The sequence below is a fragment of the Poecile atricapillus genome, chromosome 1 (assembly GCF_030490865.1).
Source record: "Poecile atricapillus isolate bPoeAtr1 chromosome 1, bPoeAtr1.hap1, whole genome shotgun sequence".
NCBI classification, from domain to species: domain Eukaryota; kingdom Metazoa; phylum Chordata; class Aves; order Passeriformes; family Paridae; genus Poecile; species Poecile atricapillus.
In genome coordinates this window covers 90,193,291-90,206,258 of record NC_081249.1, presented here as the reverse complement: position 1 = coordinate 90,206,258, position 12,968 = coordinate 90,193,291, and the positions used below count along the sequence as shown (strand labels likewise).

The 12,968-nt window shown below is 50.2% G+C and overlaps 1 protein-coding gene across 1 annotated transcript; it reads right to left on the bottom strand.

Moving 5' to 3' along the window:
* Nucleotides 1-3,723: 3,723 nt before the first annotated feature.
* Nucleotides 3,724-12,090, bottom strand: TRIM45 (tripartite motif containing 45). Its single transcript, XM_058829089.1, has 6 exons — nt 11,664-12,090; nt 8,819-9,552; nt 7,698-7,827; nt 5,797-5,911; nt 5,450-5,576; nt 3,724-4,048 (listed from the first exon to the last, which is right to left on the bottom strand). The coding sequence occupies exons 1-6, from the start codon at nt 11,987-11,989 to the stop codon at nt 3,897-3,899; spliced, it is 1,584 nt and encodes a 527-aa protein (XP_058685072.1). The 5' UTR covers nt 11,990-12,090; the 3' UTR covers nt 3,724-3,896.
* Nucleotides 12,091-12,968: the final 878 nt, after the last annotated feature.

Here is a 12,968-nt window from a genome sequence, read left to right as displayed (position 1 = left end):
TTGTTATTAAGCCTCCCATAATTTAGCAGTACAGTACAAGAAGCTAAGAACAGCTCTAAGCCACAGTGGCCCAGTGGGAAATGCACATTAAGAAATATCCTGCTGCCCTCGGTGACACTTGGTTAATGGCTGTGGTGAGACCTGATTTACAGCTGCATGTGCAGTGGGCAGAGAAGGTGTCCCCTTTCTGCACCAGTTAACTCCAGGTCAGCCACAGCACACCCCATTGCACAGTCAACGATCAGGTTACTTCCATGTTGGAAAAACACGTCTGCTTCTCAGGCACAGGCAGCCCCAGCAGGACTAGGGCAACTCCTGTTCCCCAGGGCAACACCACGTTCATTTCTGAGCAGCTCATGCTGCAGAAAAACCCCAAGAGGTGTTCAGGATACTTCCCAAAGAAACCAAGGGTCTGTGATTACTCAATCTGCCCAGTTCTTACCAATCTTGAATTTATTAGCAAATCCAGCCAAATGTGACAGCAGGATCTGGTCCCACATGGTCTCTGAGAGTTGGTGAGCACCTGGGACACATCAGCTGCCTTCACTGAGGAGAAGGCAACAACAAGCACAAAGTGCTACCAGCTTTGCTGGGCCCAGCAGCTGGTACCCTACAGAAGAGTTCCTCTGCTGGGAAGTTCACACCTTATCTCAGCGTCACTGGAATGGTGCAGGAGCTATCAGTGAAGGAGAAGGTGGAGCTGTGGCAAGCTGACCAAGTTTGACAGAGCATCCCACAGAGGTGTAGGCAGCCAGCAACCTCAAACAGATGAAGGCTTTTCTTGGGGTTTGACCCAAAATGTAGGACATCTTTCCAGCCTTATGATCCCACATCTGTACCAAGGATATCAAGAGGTGCTTGAGAAGCACCACAAATGAGAATGTTAGTGATCTGGAGGGATGAGAACTGGACACTGCCTTATTGGCAATATCTGTCCTCAGCCTCACCTGCCTGTGAAGGGAAGCAGGAAGCAGCAGCACTCAGAACGAGCCATCGCCCCTCAAAACAGGGAGGTGCTCAGCCACCCTGGGCTGTGAACACACACAGTCCTCCACACTGCGTGTGGATCTGTCCTGACATGGCATTCCCATCAGTGTAGCCCTGTGAACCACCTTCTCCTATGGGAAAAAGAAGAAGCCCATCTGAGCCAGAATCTGCTCCTGAGATCTTCTGGGACAAAACAGACACTTGTGAAACAGAGGCACAAGCACAGTGGTGTCACCAGCGTGCTTTGCCTCTCAAAGGAGAGATAGCTTAGCCTGACCCTGAGTCCAGAGGCATCCTGGAGTGCACATAGAGTCTTTCAGGCTACAGGTATCCTTCCAGGTTTTCCATAGTCTCTGTTCTTCATGGTTTCTCTTCCAGCTACACTGTTTTCCCTATGGAGGGAATAAATTCTCTTTTTTTTGTCTCCCAAAGTCCCTGCCCATGTTCATTTTTTCCCCAAATTTTGGAGACAGGCAATTTTATCAAGAGCTTTTGTCCTGGGGAAAAAAAATATCAGTATCTACCAGTGCAGTTCTGTCAGCACTGCAATCGTGGCTGTCTTGAAAATACCTTTATTATCTCAAGGACCAGGTGGACAGAAATAACATCATATAGCCCAGCAGACTAACTACACTTTCTAATGCACTCCCTGACCCAGGTGTTTACCAGCAAAGCACTGGAAGCCCATCTTGGGAATGGTTGTTGGTGTCCAGTGTCAAAATCCAGCAGATCAGAAGGATGTATTAATTTGCAAAATATTCTGAATTACGAAGACTGAGGGCAAAGACTGCTGGCAAATAATGGGAGGATACCCCAACCTAGCCCCCAGCACTCCCCCCTCAAAGTGACTAAGGTCATTAAGTGTCTTTTATCAAGATGGTTCTTCAAGACATTCTCATGCACAACAAACACCAAGCACAAAGTGGTAGTTGGCCAATACTTCCTAAACCCTGGGACCAACTGGACCTTCAAGTCTAACAAAAAGAAAAAAATCAATACCAGGGCCTGACCCAAGCTGTCCAAAAACTGCTCTGCCCATGTCAAATGGAGAACTGCAGTTCCCCAAAGGGTTTAAATTTCACTGGTGTAATTCTGACCAACAGCTTCTTGGAAAATGTCAGAGACAGGGTGTGTAAGGGATACCTAACATAAAGAGAAAACACATTCCTCTGTCTGAGAGGACTACGATGTTTTTAGTCAAACTATGTGCCTAGAAGGTAGTGCTGTCCTTATGTGTTCCCTCTGCAAGACAGCATGGAGGCTCTGAGAAAAAACAATGCACCTAGTTGGGTGGGGGGAAAGAATTAGGAAGACACAAAAATTTAGGCATTTTAGTTTACATCACATTCTGCACTGAGCGTTCACTCTATACCTAGCAAGGATGAGAATGAGTTACTGTTTGTTCCATTAAAGGTTAACTTAAACTAAACTTTCACTTTGAAATTTCAGACTCAGCAACTTGCAGATTTAAACTGCCTAGCCTTCCCTCATGACAGGGATAATTAATGGATGATTAATGGAAAGCTATAAACAGCATTTGCATAAGGATATCTATCTCCTTTGCTGGGAAGAAGTTCCAAAACTGGCTTTGTAAGAGGAACAAACAACAAATGAGAGACTTCTAAGGCTGAGCAAACAGTGCAGGTTTCCACTATTCCACAAGCCAGCTGTCATAATGCAGAAAGCAAGACCCAGTCCTTACTGTTGACAGTGCAAGTGACATTCCTCTTCTTGAGTAACCAACAGTGGGACCTTTGTGCCCAGCTCCACAGGCAGAATTAGGAGCTCCCAGCCACACACACCTACTGACAAGTTTACCCTCAGGGCAGTGGTGTTTCCAGCCTCAAGGACAAAAATGTTTTGTAAAGGAAGGTATTCAGGGTGTCTGCTTCACCCAGGCAAGCAGCTGGAAGCAGCCAGCAGGGTGGCAATTGCTCTTCCAGGGAAGTGCCTCTTCTTCCCTATCACAGATGCCATTTCCCCAGCTATGGGTTGAAAAGTGCCTTGCCAAGGTTGCACAAGCCAAATCCAGTTCTGCTGTGTTCCATCTCCTGTACTCCAGTCCTGGACAGACAATTGCAAACTTGTGTCTGTGACTCCTACTGATGCTCAAACTGCCCCAGATCTTCCTTTGGCGAGCTGGGCACTCTCCTGGCTGCCCCATCACACCCAGAAGCACTGTGTCCCACATAATTTCCATGGAGAATATACAGACCAGTGAATGATACTCCAACTCCTGTTCCTATCAGTGCCATTAAGTTTTCTGGGCCTTTCTGCAGATAAATTACTAACTCACCTTGCCCCTACTTTGCAGGCAGGGTTCAATGAGACTACAGTTTACCTGGAGGAAGTGTAGGAATTGCAAGCAAAGAGCATCTCCCAGAAGCCTGACTCTGCTATGTGCACACATCCAAGGCTGGAATCCAGATGTATATCCAACAGGAAGGCAGAAGCCTTATTCAAGTTGCCAAGCCTTTCCAGGGCATGACCACAAGCCCTTTGGAATGTGTCCCAATGAGCAGCTTTAACCTCATCAAGAAGGACAGCAGAGGCTGTTGACCCTGCAGAATAGGACACATCTTGACCCTCCTGTGAGGTAACTGCTCAGACTGAATTTCCCCTTAGAGCATGTCCCCATGGACTAGAAGTCCTCAGAAGTGTAGGCAACAGTACAATTCCCAGAATTTGCTCCTGTTTGAGCACAAAATAACTTTGCATACACGCCCTTGGGTGGAACATAAGGCACTGTTTTATTTTCCCTCAACCCCCCCTGTCTCAACTCACACCCATCACGCTGTTTGCTGTCAGCAAAGCTATGCAGGGATCAATCATATGGATCTTCATGGATCATTCTGCTCCTGGAGCAGGCAACAGCAGTGCCCTGGACTCCCAGGAGCTCACCTGGCAGCTCAGAGTGCCACTGTCCTGAGCAAACTCCTCTGTGAGGTGTCACTGGGTGGCCTACACAAACACTCTGAGCTCTCCTTCACTTGTCCACAGCATGACCAGTGGTGGCAGCCAGGGTGACCTTTGTGTCCGTGGCCACAGCCTTGGTACCCACCTGCAAGAGAAGAGGCACCAGCAGCTCAACCCAAAGTGGACCAGAAGATCCCAATGTGTTATAGGCTTTGGCCCCAGGACTTCTCTAAAATGTGCTGATGAGAACACAGCGTATTCAAAGCCAAAATTGCCAGGGCCCAATAAAGAAAGAGCAACTCATCTCAACAGCTGGGGAAAGCTGATGGTTTCCATCCCCTTGGCTGTTCAATAAAACAATACACGAGCATCCAGAACCCCATGCCAGCTGCTTGTGGCTATGGCCAAAGATACAGATCAAGAAAAAGGAAGAGGTCAGTTCTATCCTAAAAGCACACAAAACACACAATGGCACATGCAGGTGAAGGACACGGAAGATGGCTGGGATTAAACAAGTAAGGGAGTTGAACTCTTGTCCTAAACATGGAGTGAGGCTTCTCCACAGCTGGTTACTGTGTGACACAGTCCACAAGCTCCCTGTTATAAATGCATATCATATTACTGGCTTTTCACAAATATTATAATGAATGTTGTAAGATTAGAAAATTTTGTTGTATTAATATAGTTTCCTTTAGTTCTGTTATTGATGGAACTTAGAAATAGTGGTATAATACACATATGTTAGGCTATAACACGACATTAAAGCACAAACTACTTTTTTGTTTATATAACCCAGAGACTAAAAAAGAAAATAGTCAGAGACCCCCCTGCATCCTAAGATTAGCTTGTCCAGATCAAGACAAGCAGTCCTCCAAGCCCTCCAAAGGAAAAATTTATGGCCCCTATTATAGAAGGACATAAAACCCAGTGGCGCCTAGAAGATTGATCTATTGGGAAGGGAGAGTAAGGAAAAACTAAACAGAGGAACACCAAAAATCCTAAGAAGAATGTCTGAATATGTATGAGAATTTATGGATATGTAGTAGGATTCTGTTTTTAAGGGACAACCCTTTGTTAGTAAGGTGTGCTCTCTTAGCTGAATGCAGAGACACCTGGCCGTATCTGTATACTTTATTTTATCTCCAGATTGTCTTTTTATTAAACTTTTAAATTCTATAAAAAAATATGTGAACCTCGTTTTTCACACTCCCAACACACCAACACTGGAACAGGACCACTGTAGGTGCAATGCTGCTCAGCCTCACCCAGAAGGGCAGAAAAGCTAAGGTGCCCTGCCCCACCTCTGCACAGCTGGCTCAGGTCCCTGTCTATGGGATGTGCCACAAAGACCCTTCATGTGTCCTACTGCATTTCTCCCTGCTGCAGTCACCCCACCAGAACATGTGTACGCAGTTTACCACATTTCTGGTGCATGTCCAAGGTGAGAGGTGGGTGAGAGTATCTCCTCACACCTCTAGCCACTAGGGAGGAGCTAGTGCAACAAATCCTCCGGATCCCAGCAGCGTGGGGAGAGCTGAGCACCCACCTGGCATGGTCCCACCACAGGCACAGCGAGCGGCTTTCTGGCCCCCGCTGGAGCAGAATGTGCAGCAGTGAAACACCCCCTGGTGCTCACGGAACTTGTGCTTCACCATCAGAGTGAAGGGGGAGCCCTGCAGAAGACAAGCAAACAGAGAGGCTGCTGCAGTGGGTGCTGTCAGATGTGTCTGCATTCTCAGACACCATCTGCATGACCCTGTGAGTCACAGATCACTAAGCACAGCTTTAAACTGCTACGTGGTAGAAGTAATCCTTAGACAGATTTAAAACAAATACCTAAGAAAAGAAGAGTAGGTAAAGAAGAAGCAGTGCAGGAGAAACAAGAAATGCTACCTGCACATGTTGCCCTTTCACACAGATGCAGACAGCATACAAGCCTGGCTCCTCAGGGCTGTAGGAAATATAGTAGGTCCCATCACCATTATCACACACTGTTGGCTTGACTGCGCTGTGAACAGTGGAGAGAAATACAAGAGGTCAGTGACTGGCAGAAAATTGTTTCAAATGTAAACCAGAGTTTGGCCTAGACTGGCGTACAGTGGCTTTCATACCTCCCTGCTACTGGAAGCTGCAATTACCATACAAAGGAAGTCACACAAAGCCAGTTGCACTGCAAGGGTTTGTAGCAACCCACAAAACGAAAAGGCAGAAGGTGACACACAGCACACTTACAAGTCAGATTATCCCATCAGATAAGAGCTCATAGAAATGGGTTAAATTCACAGCTTCAACAAGCAGTTACCTCCAGAAAAACCCATTAAGAAGACAGGATACAATAGGGTAGGTTTGAATCACTTTAACCACTGTCCCAACAGCACTGACCCCAACTCCTCCCTTCAGTGCTGAGGAGTCCTAGGTCCCTGCTGGTAAACTCTCCCTTTTCATACTGAAGCTCATTGTGTCTCACAGGGAACCCTGGTGAACAGAGTGCTAGACAGAAAGCCTCAGCTGGTTACTGGAGGATAAACTGCCTCCTCCACAGGAAGATGGAAAGCTTTTCACAGACAATTATAAGGCAGCTCTGCATAGAGCAAGGTGTTCTTGCTAATCCCCACTAATTAGTCTCCTGGGCCCCATGACATGACAGTTTATAATCTGTATTCCCCACCCCCAACACTTCACATCAACACAGCTGCCTACATAATTTCCTGCCATGAACTGTGTGGTGATACTTCGTGCTCTTCTGCAGCTGTTGTGCCTCAAAGCAAAGCCAGACAGCTTTCAGTAACCCAAGCAGCAACTGCATACAAAGAGCAAGAAATGGAGTTAATGTGGCCACGGCGACCTCCACCTCATCAAGAAAAATCCAGAAACCCCTCAGGCATGCACCTTCCTACATCACAGGTGTACTTACGGAAGGAAGGTACACTGGAACAATATTCTTGGACAACTATGCTCTATTGATAAGCATCTGTGCAGCCAGCATTGCTTCTCTGTGCTTTGTCAACATAGCAAAGGGTTTTAGCATCCTGTCCCTTTTTTTCATCAGGTCATCCCATCATGAGAGTTCCTGGCACAAATTAATGCTGGCATCTGGTTCCAGCTACTATAAAACAGTAGCTATTTTTCTCAACAACTAACCCACAACTGGGTTTGCTTTTGTGCCTGGCTGTTCTTTAGTGACAAGTGTGGTCTGCAACTTTTTCTGGTTGGTCATTTTCCTTGTGGAAATACTGAGAAGCTCAAGTGCAGCCTTTCCTGGTTTTGCTAGAAAGCCTTCAAACGTGTTAAAGGACTCAATGCTTGCAACTACAGGAAAAATGACAAAAGCACAACACAGATTCTTTCTCCAGAACATGAAGAGGAATACTTCCATCAGCTGTGAGAGGCTCGTGGGGTTGGTGAACTCTCTGTCTGACTTCTGACTGTCATACAGGGGTTGCAATGACTTACACGTATTAGGTGTTAACAAAAGCAGTAGCCCCAGGTGTCTGCTGGGAGGAGTGAGAAGGAACAACAGTTCCCTCTGACCGTGCCTAGCAACACACATGAGGAGTTGACTCCTTCAAGAAGCCCAAATCTCTCAAAGACTAGTTACAAATCTCAGCAATCACTGTCCAGCCAAACCCAACCAGTCGGAAGCACTGTGGGAAAGACTCGTGCCTTCTCCTCTACAGGCTCTGCCCCACATGCTGAAGCACATCCTCCCACCCTCCTAAGCAAGCAGGGAGCCAGGACCAGGGAGGTGGAAAGGCTAAGCCAGTGACCAGGGATTTCTTGGGTGAAATACCCACCAGTCCCTCTTGTCCTTGTGGGTGATGGTGACCTGCACAGCCTCTCCTCCCCGTCCCATGCGCTCCCCTGTAGTGTCCCTGCACAGCAGGGTAAAGCCACTCAGCTGGTTCTGACGGGCACTGTGGAAATCTGAGGGGGAAAAAAAACCAAAACCACCAAACCAGAAAGAAACAGAACTAAAAAGGATTCAAGTCAAGCCATGACTGCCACCTCCCACCTATTTTGCAGAGTTGCAGCCCCATCAGAGCACAGCCAGGACTTCGCTTCTGGGTCTACAGCTCCTTCCACCCACAGGGAAAAATCAACATATGATGGGTATCAGGAGAGAGCGGAAGCCATAGGTTCTGAGAAATGTCTGGCAGGTTTAGCCCGGAGATCTGTATGGACCACGGGGATCTTTTTGCCTGTCACTCTATGGCCTGGAAGCTGGCACCTTCCCAGAAGGCCTCAAGATGCACCATGCAACCCAGAGGAAGAAGGAACAGCACCCCACTGTGCCCCAGAGAACTCAAGACCTACAGTTTGGCATGGAAGGGATCGAACAAGTCCTGTGTCTGTCTCATCTGCCCTGCACAGACCACTGCTGACCAGAGCTGCCTGTGCTCTGTGGGATGGTCTGAACATCATCTGTTTGCTGGCCCAGCTCCAAGTCCTTAATATCCATAAGCAATATCCATAAAATATCCATAAAATCAAGGTTTTCCCATAGCAATCTCAGCAGAAGCTGTAACGGGAAAAACTTACTCAGACACAATGGGGATCTGCCTGGGCTCATGCTGCAGAACAGCTTGGACCACCTGCTAATCATCACGTCCTGCTACTGCAGGTGCCATTCCCATCCCCTGAGTGAGCCCTTCTCATGCCTCAGCCCCATGCTGAGGTTGGTGATGCTGTGGAGGGCAGTGCTGTATGCTCTGCACATCTGGATGAGAAAAGCTGCCTGGCTCCCTGCCCAACACAGCTCCCACAGGCAGGCAATGCAACCTCTGCTGGGGCTCTACCTCTGCCCCTGGTCAATGCCTGGATAGCAGAGAGCCAACAATGCCATGTGGGTACAGAGAGCAGAGGGACTTCAGGGAGCAGAGCACTCCCATTCAGCTGCTGTACAGCACCCCATTACCTTCCCCATGCAGGGTACATCTGGCTGGATCAACCACTTTATTGAGAATGGCCCCAAAAACTTCATAGCCACAACACTGCCCTGCCCTCTCGTGGGGGGAGAACTGGATCCTGTCATCCACACTGGGGTGGGTGCTGTAAGCAACGCTGTTGAGCTTTGTCAGACGGCTGGACACCACCCCTTTGCTGACGAGGATCTCCACATCTGAGCCACTCATCAGCAAGTGCTCTGTGAACTCCACGCCTGTCCTCATGTCCAGCAGCAGCTGCTGCAGCTGGGCCTTCTGCAAGTGCAGCAGGTTTTCCTTCTGCACCTTCAAGTCCTCCAGCTGCTTCAGCAGCCGGTCCCGGTGCTCTTCAATCGCTTTCACGTAGCCCTTGGCAAACAGGCAGATCTCTGTGGCCACAGCCTCTGCGCGGCTGCGGACGGCGCTGCCCATCTCATCGACCTGGCTCAGCACATCCTCCAGGGTGTCCATGTGCTGCTGGCTGCCCTTCAGCAGCTCCCGCAGGGCGTCCCCGTGCCTGTGGATGACATTGCTGCTGAAGTCACAGGGGTGCTGACGGTGTCTGCCCAGAACGCAGTCCCGGCACACGGGCTGGTCACACTGCTCGCAGAACAGCTGCAGCTCCTCTGTGGGATGGGAGGGGCACAGGAGAGGCTTCCCAGCCTGGCTGCAATCCTTGGTGTTCTCCAGATCTGTCACAGCATGGGAGGCCGTTTTCTTCTGTCTCCTAGGCAGGAGCAAACACCAATTGCTTTATGGACGTTGGATACAAAAACTGTGACCCTTTGCAAATGCTCATTTGCAACAGGCTGCAAGTCATAGTGCGCACTGCTCCCTCCTGTTTCCCTGAAAGGAACTGTGCTCTCCTGAGAACTAGGCTCCCAAAGGAAGAGCTCATAAGGGGCTATTCTCAGGCTCCTGGAGCCTCCTTGACTGCATGGTCAGCACTGATTTCAGACACTAAGGCAAGTGAGCTCTAATATCCCTTAGGGGAAAATCCAGGCCACTGCCAGAAGACAGTCAAACAGTAAAACATTTAATATTCCAAAAGTCAAACTCGGCTTCCTTCTGGTTGCCACATTATGTCCTGCTCAGAAGAGACCAAGGTTGGGACATGAAGAACCTGTAATAACCCAGACATCTACCATGTCAGAGGGCAGCACTAGAATATTTCCACACTGCTATTTTGGACACTAGAAGTTAGTTATTGAGAAGGATGTAAAATCCCCTCTCCTTACTTGTCTCCTGCACTAATAACTTGTGGCAGTTGCAATGGGAGCTCCAACCCACAAGCAGAGATGTACTCCAAGGACCAAGCTCTGCAGAGTTGCTCTGGTAACACAAAGCAACCTCACCACAGGCTCTTATTCTACTCCTTTTGCTTCCCACTAACCTCCCTTGGATCCACCACATTTTCAAAGCCGTCCAGTGTTGTGTGACTTCAGCTTAAGATCTCTCTCACTTGCTCCAAGGAGCACAACCATGGCACTCAGGACCACAGAAATCTTCCCTACACAACAGGAAATCTTTTCCAAATGGTTTTGCTTAGCCCTTGTTCTGCTCTGACATCAACTAAATCAAGTGAGAGTCTGTAGATGCCAGTGAGGTGAAAAAACGATAGCAGTAAATACTATAGGAAGTGGGTCACAGGGACAAATTTTCTGCTTTCTTCTTTTTGCAGCTATCCCTGGCAGAGTAGCAGGCTGCTATTCAAGCTCTCTTATCACTCTTCAGCAGCTCCATAGGGTATGAGGCATTAGCTAATCAGAATGGTATGCTGAAAATTATACCCTGGAGTGGAAAGGTAACTAAGAGCCTAAACCATTTCCCCCCCCCCCCGCAGGCACTAGTATGTGCAGGGGGCAGGGCAGGGAGGAATATATATCAGTTCCTTCTGGGGAAAGAATTTGCTCATTAAGCAGAAAGGATCAGCAAACATGGAGGGAATAGGCTGAGTTGCTTAACCCAGGCTGAGGCCTCCCTGGCTTGTGCTGCTGGGTGTTTTTCTGACCCTGCCTGTCACCTCTTTGCTTCATTTGCCATTCAGCCTTTACATCACTTTTCTTCTACAGTGCTGACAGTCCTCAGCCTGGCTTACAGGCCACTGCAACCCTCTCCTCTTCAACTCCTAACTGTTGCAGTTACCTCTTCTTTCTGCAATAACTCTACAATATTTAGCAGGCAAGCACATGGGTTGATCACCAGCAGGTAGCAACCACACTAGGCAGGACTTGCATATACCTCCTTACACTTTGCTTAAGGGTGCCTTTACACAGACACACAGTAAGTGGTCCTGGAGGTGTAGAGAGGCAGAGCAGCAACTTAACTTCCCCATTTTCCTTTGGGAGATGTGTCTTTTCCAAAGTAGGACAGTACAGCAAGTGAAGCTCTTTTCCTGCCCACACCCATACCTGTTGCCCAGTGATACTAAATTGAGATGTAAACCAGCACGTGGACATCATTACAGGCAAAGGGTGGCTTGATTTTGGACTTTGTGGCCAGTAACATGGCTGATGGACCTATTCCCAGGAAGTTCAAGAAGCGTCTGGACACCACACACAGGCACATGGGATTCCTGGGGCTGTCTTAGGCCAGGACTTGGACTCCATGGTCCTTGTGGGACCCTTCCAACTAAAGATACTCTGATTCTATGCTAGCAGCTTGCTTGTCCCTACCTAAGTACAGAGCATCCTGCGAGCATCCTCTAGGCAGGGGTGGTGAGCGGTGGGTAAAAAACTGGGAAACACGACAGTTCTTGTTCTGGCTCGCCCTGAGTGGGTCCCTGCCCGCCGCCTCCCAGCCGCGGTGTCCCCGTGTCCCGGCCCCGCCGCCCCTCACCTGTGCGCCCGGCAGCAGAAGCGGCACAGGCGGACGCCGCAGGTCAGGCACCGCCCGGCCGCCGCCCCGTCGGCGCAGAGGTCGCACCCGGCCGCGGCCCCGGCGCGGCTCCCGGCCAGGCAGTCGGGGGGGAGCTGCCCCACGCCGCCGGCCGGCAGCGACAGCTCGGCGTCGCACACCGGGCACAGGACGGGGCGGGCGGCGCCCGGCGCTCCCGCAGGCGGCCCGAGCCGCCGCAGGCAGGGCTCGCACAGCGAGTGCAGGCAGGGCAGCAGCCGCGGCCACGCGCAGGGCTGGGCGCACCCTGGGCAGCGCGGTCCCGACATACCGGCGGCCCGCGCGGCCCCTCACGGACGCGCCGCCGAGCATTCCCGTGGGGAACGCCCCGCGCCGCCCCACACCGCGGGGTCGTTCCTCGCCCCGCCCCGGGAGCAGCGCGGGAGCCGCGCTGTGAGGGGCGGGGGCTGCCAGGGCACCCTGCCGCTGCCTGCCCCGCCGCTCCTCCTCCGGCGAAGGCGGCCGGAGAGGACCTGGCAGCCGCCTTTGTCCTCGTCCCCCTCAGCGGGACTGGCGGAGGGACGGGCCTGCTGCTCCCCCCCGGCTCTGGCACCTGCGGGGTTGTCTCCGCCGCTGGTGTGGGAAACGGCCCTTTCCCACCCCACACTGCCGGTAGATCATGTTTCCACTTCTTCTAGTTCAAAACTTCCAGGTTTACCGCCTGACTGGCCGCTGCAGCCTCTTTGTCGGTCTGCCGGATGCCTTCAGGCCTTGGTAGTTGTTTCGGATCACTGGAGAACTCGCCGCACGGCTGAGCGAGAGCGCTGAAATTTTAACTGGACAGTGCAGGGCGGCCGGGCTTCCTGCGACTGCCCACCGGGAAGGGCGGGTGGCTGTCTTCATTCACTGCACCTGGGAATTAAGAATACTGCAAAAAGCAGGCTTGGAAAGCCCAACGTCAGTCAAGTCCTCCCTGCACGATGGCCCTTGGACTTTGATGGAATCTACTCGGTTGCCTTTATCAGTCTGATGTGTAAGCTCTTCAAACACTGAAACCAATTCTCCTTATTCTTTTCCATAAAGTGTCCTCTAGTGTACCACTTTCAGGCTTAATAACTGAACTTTTTACCAGCCTCTCCATTAGTTTGCCCAGGACATTCAGTATCTTACCTGTCCCATTCTGCTGGCCCTTTTGAATACCAATGTAATGTGAAGAGCATTTGAGACTTCTGGAGTTTCAGTTTCCTAAGTCAAAAATCAACAACCAGGAAGATCTCCAGGCTCTTTTGTTTTTAGAACCAGAGAGTC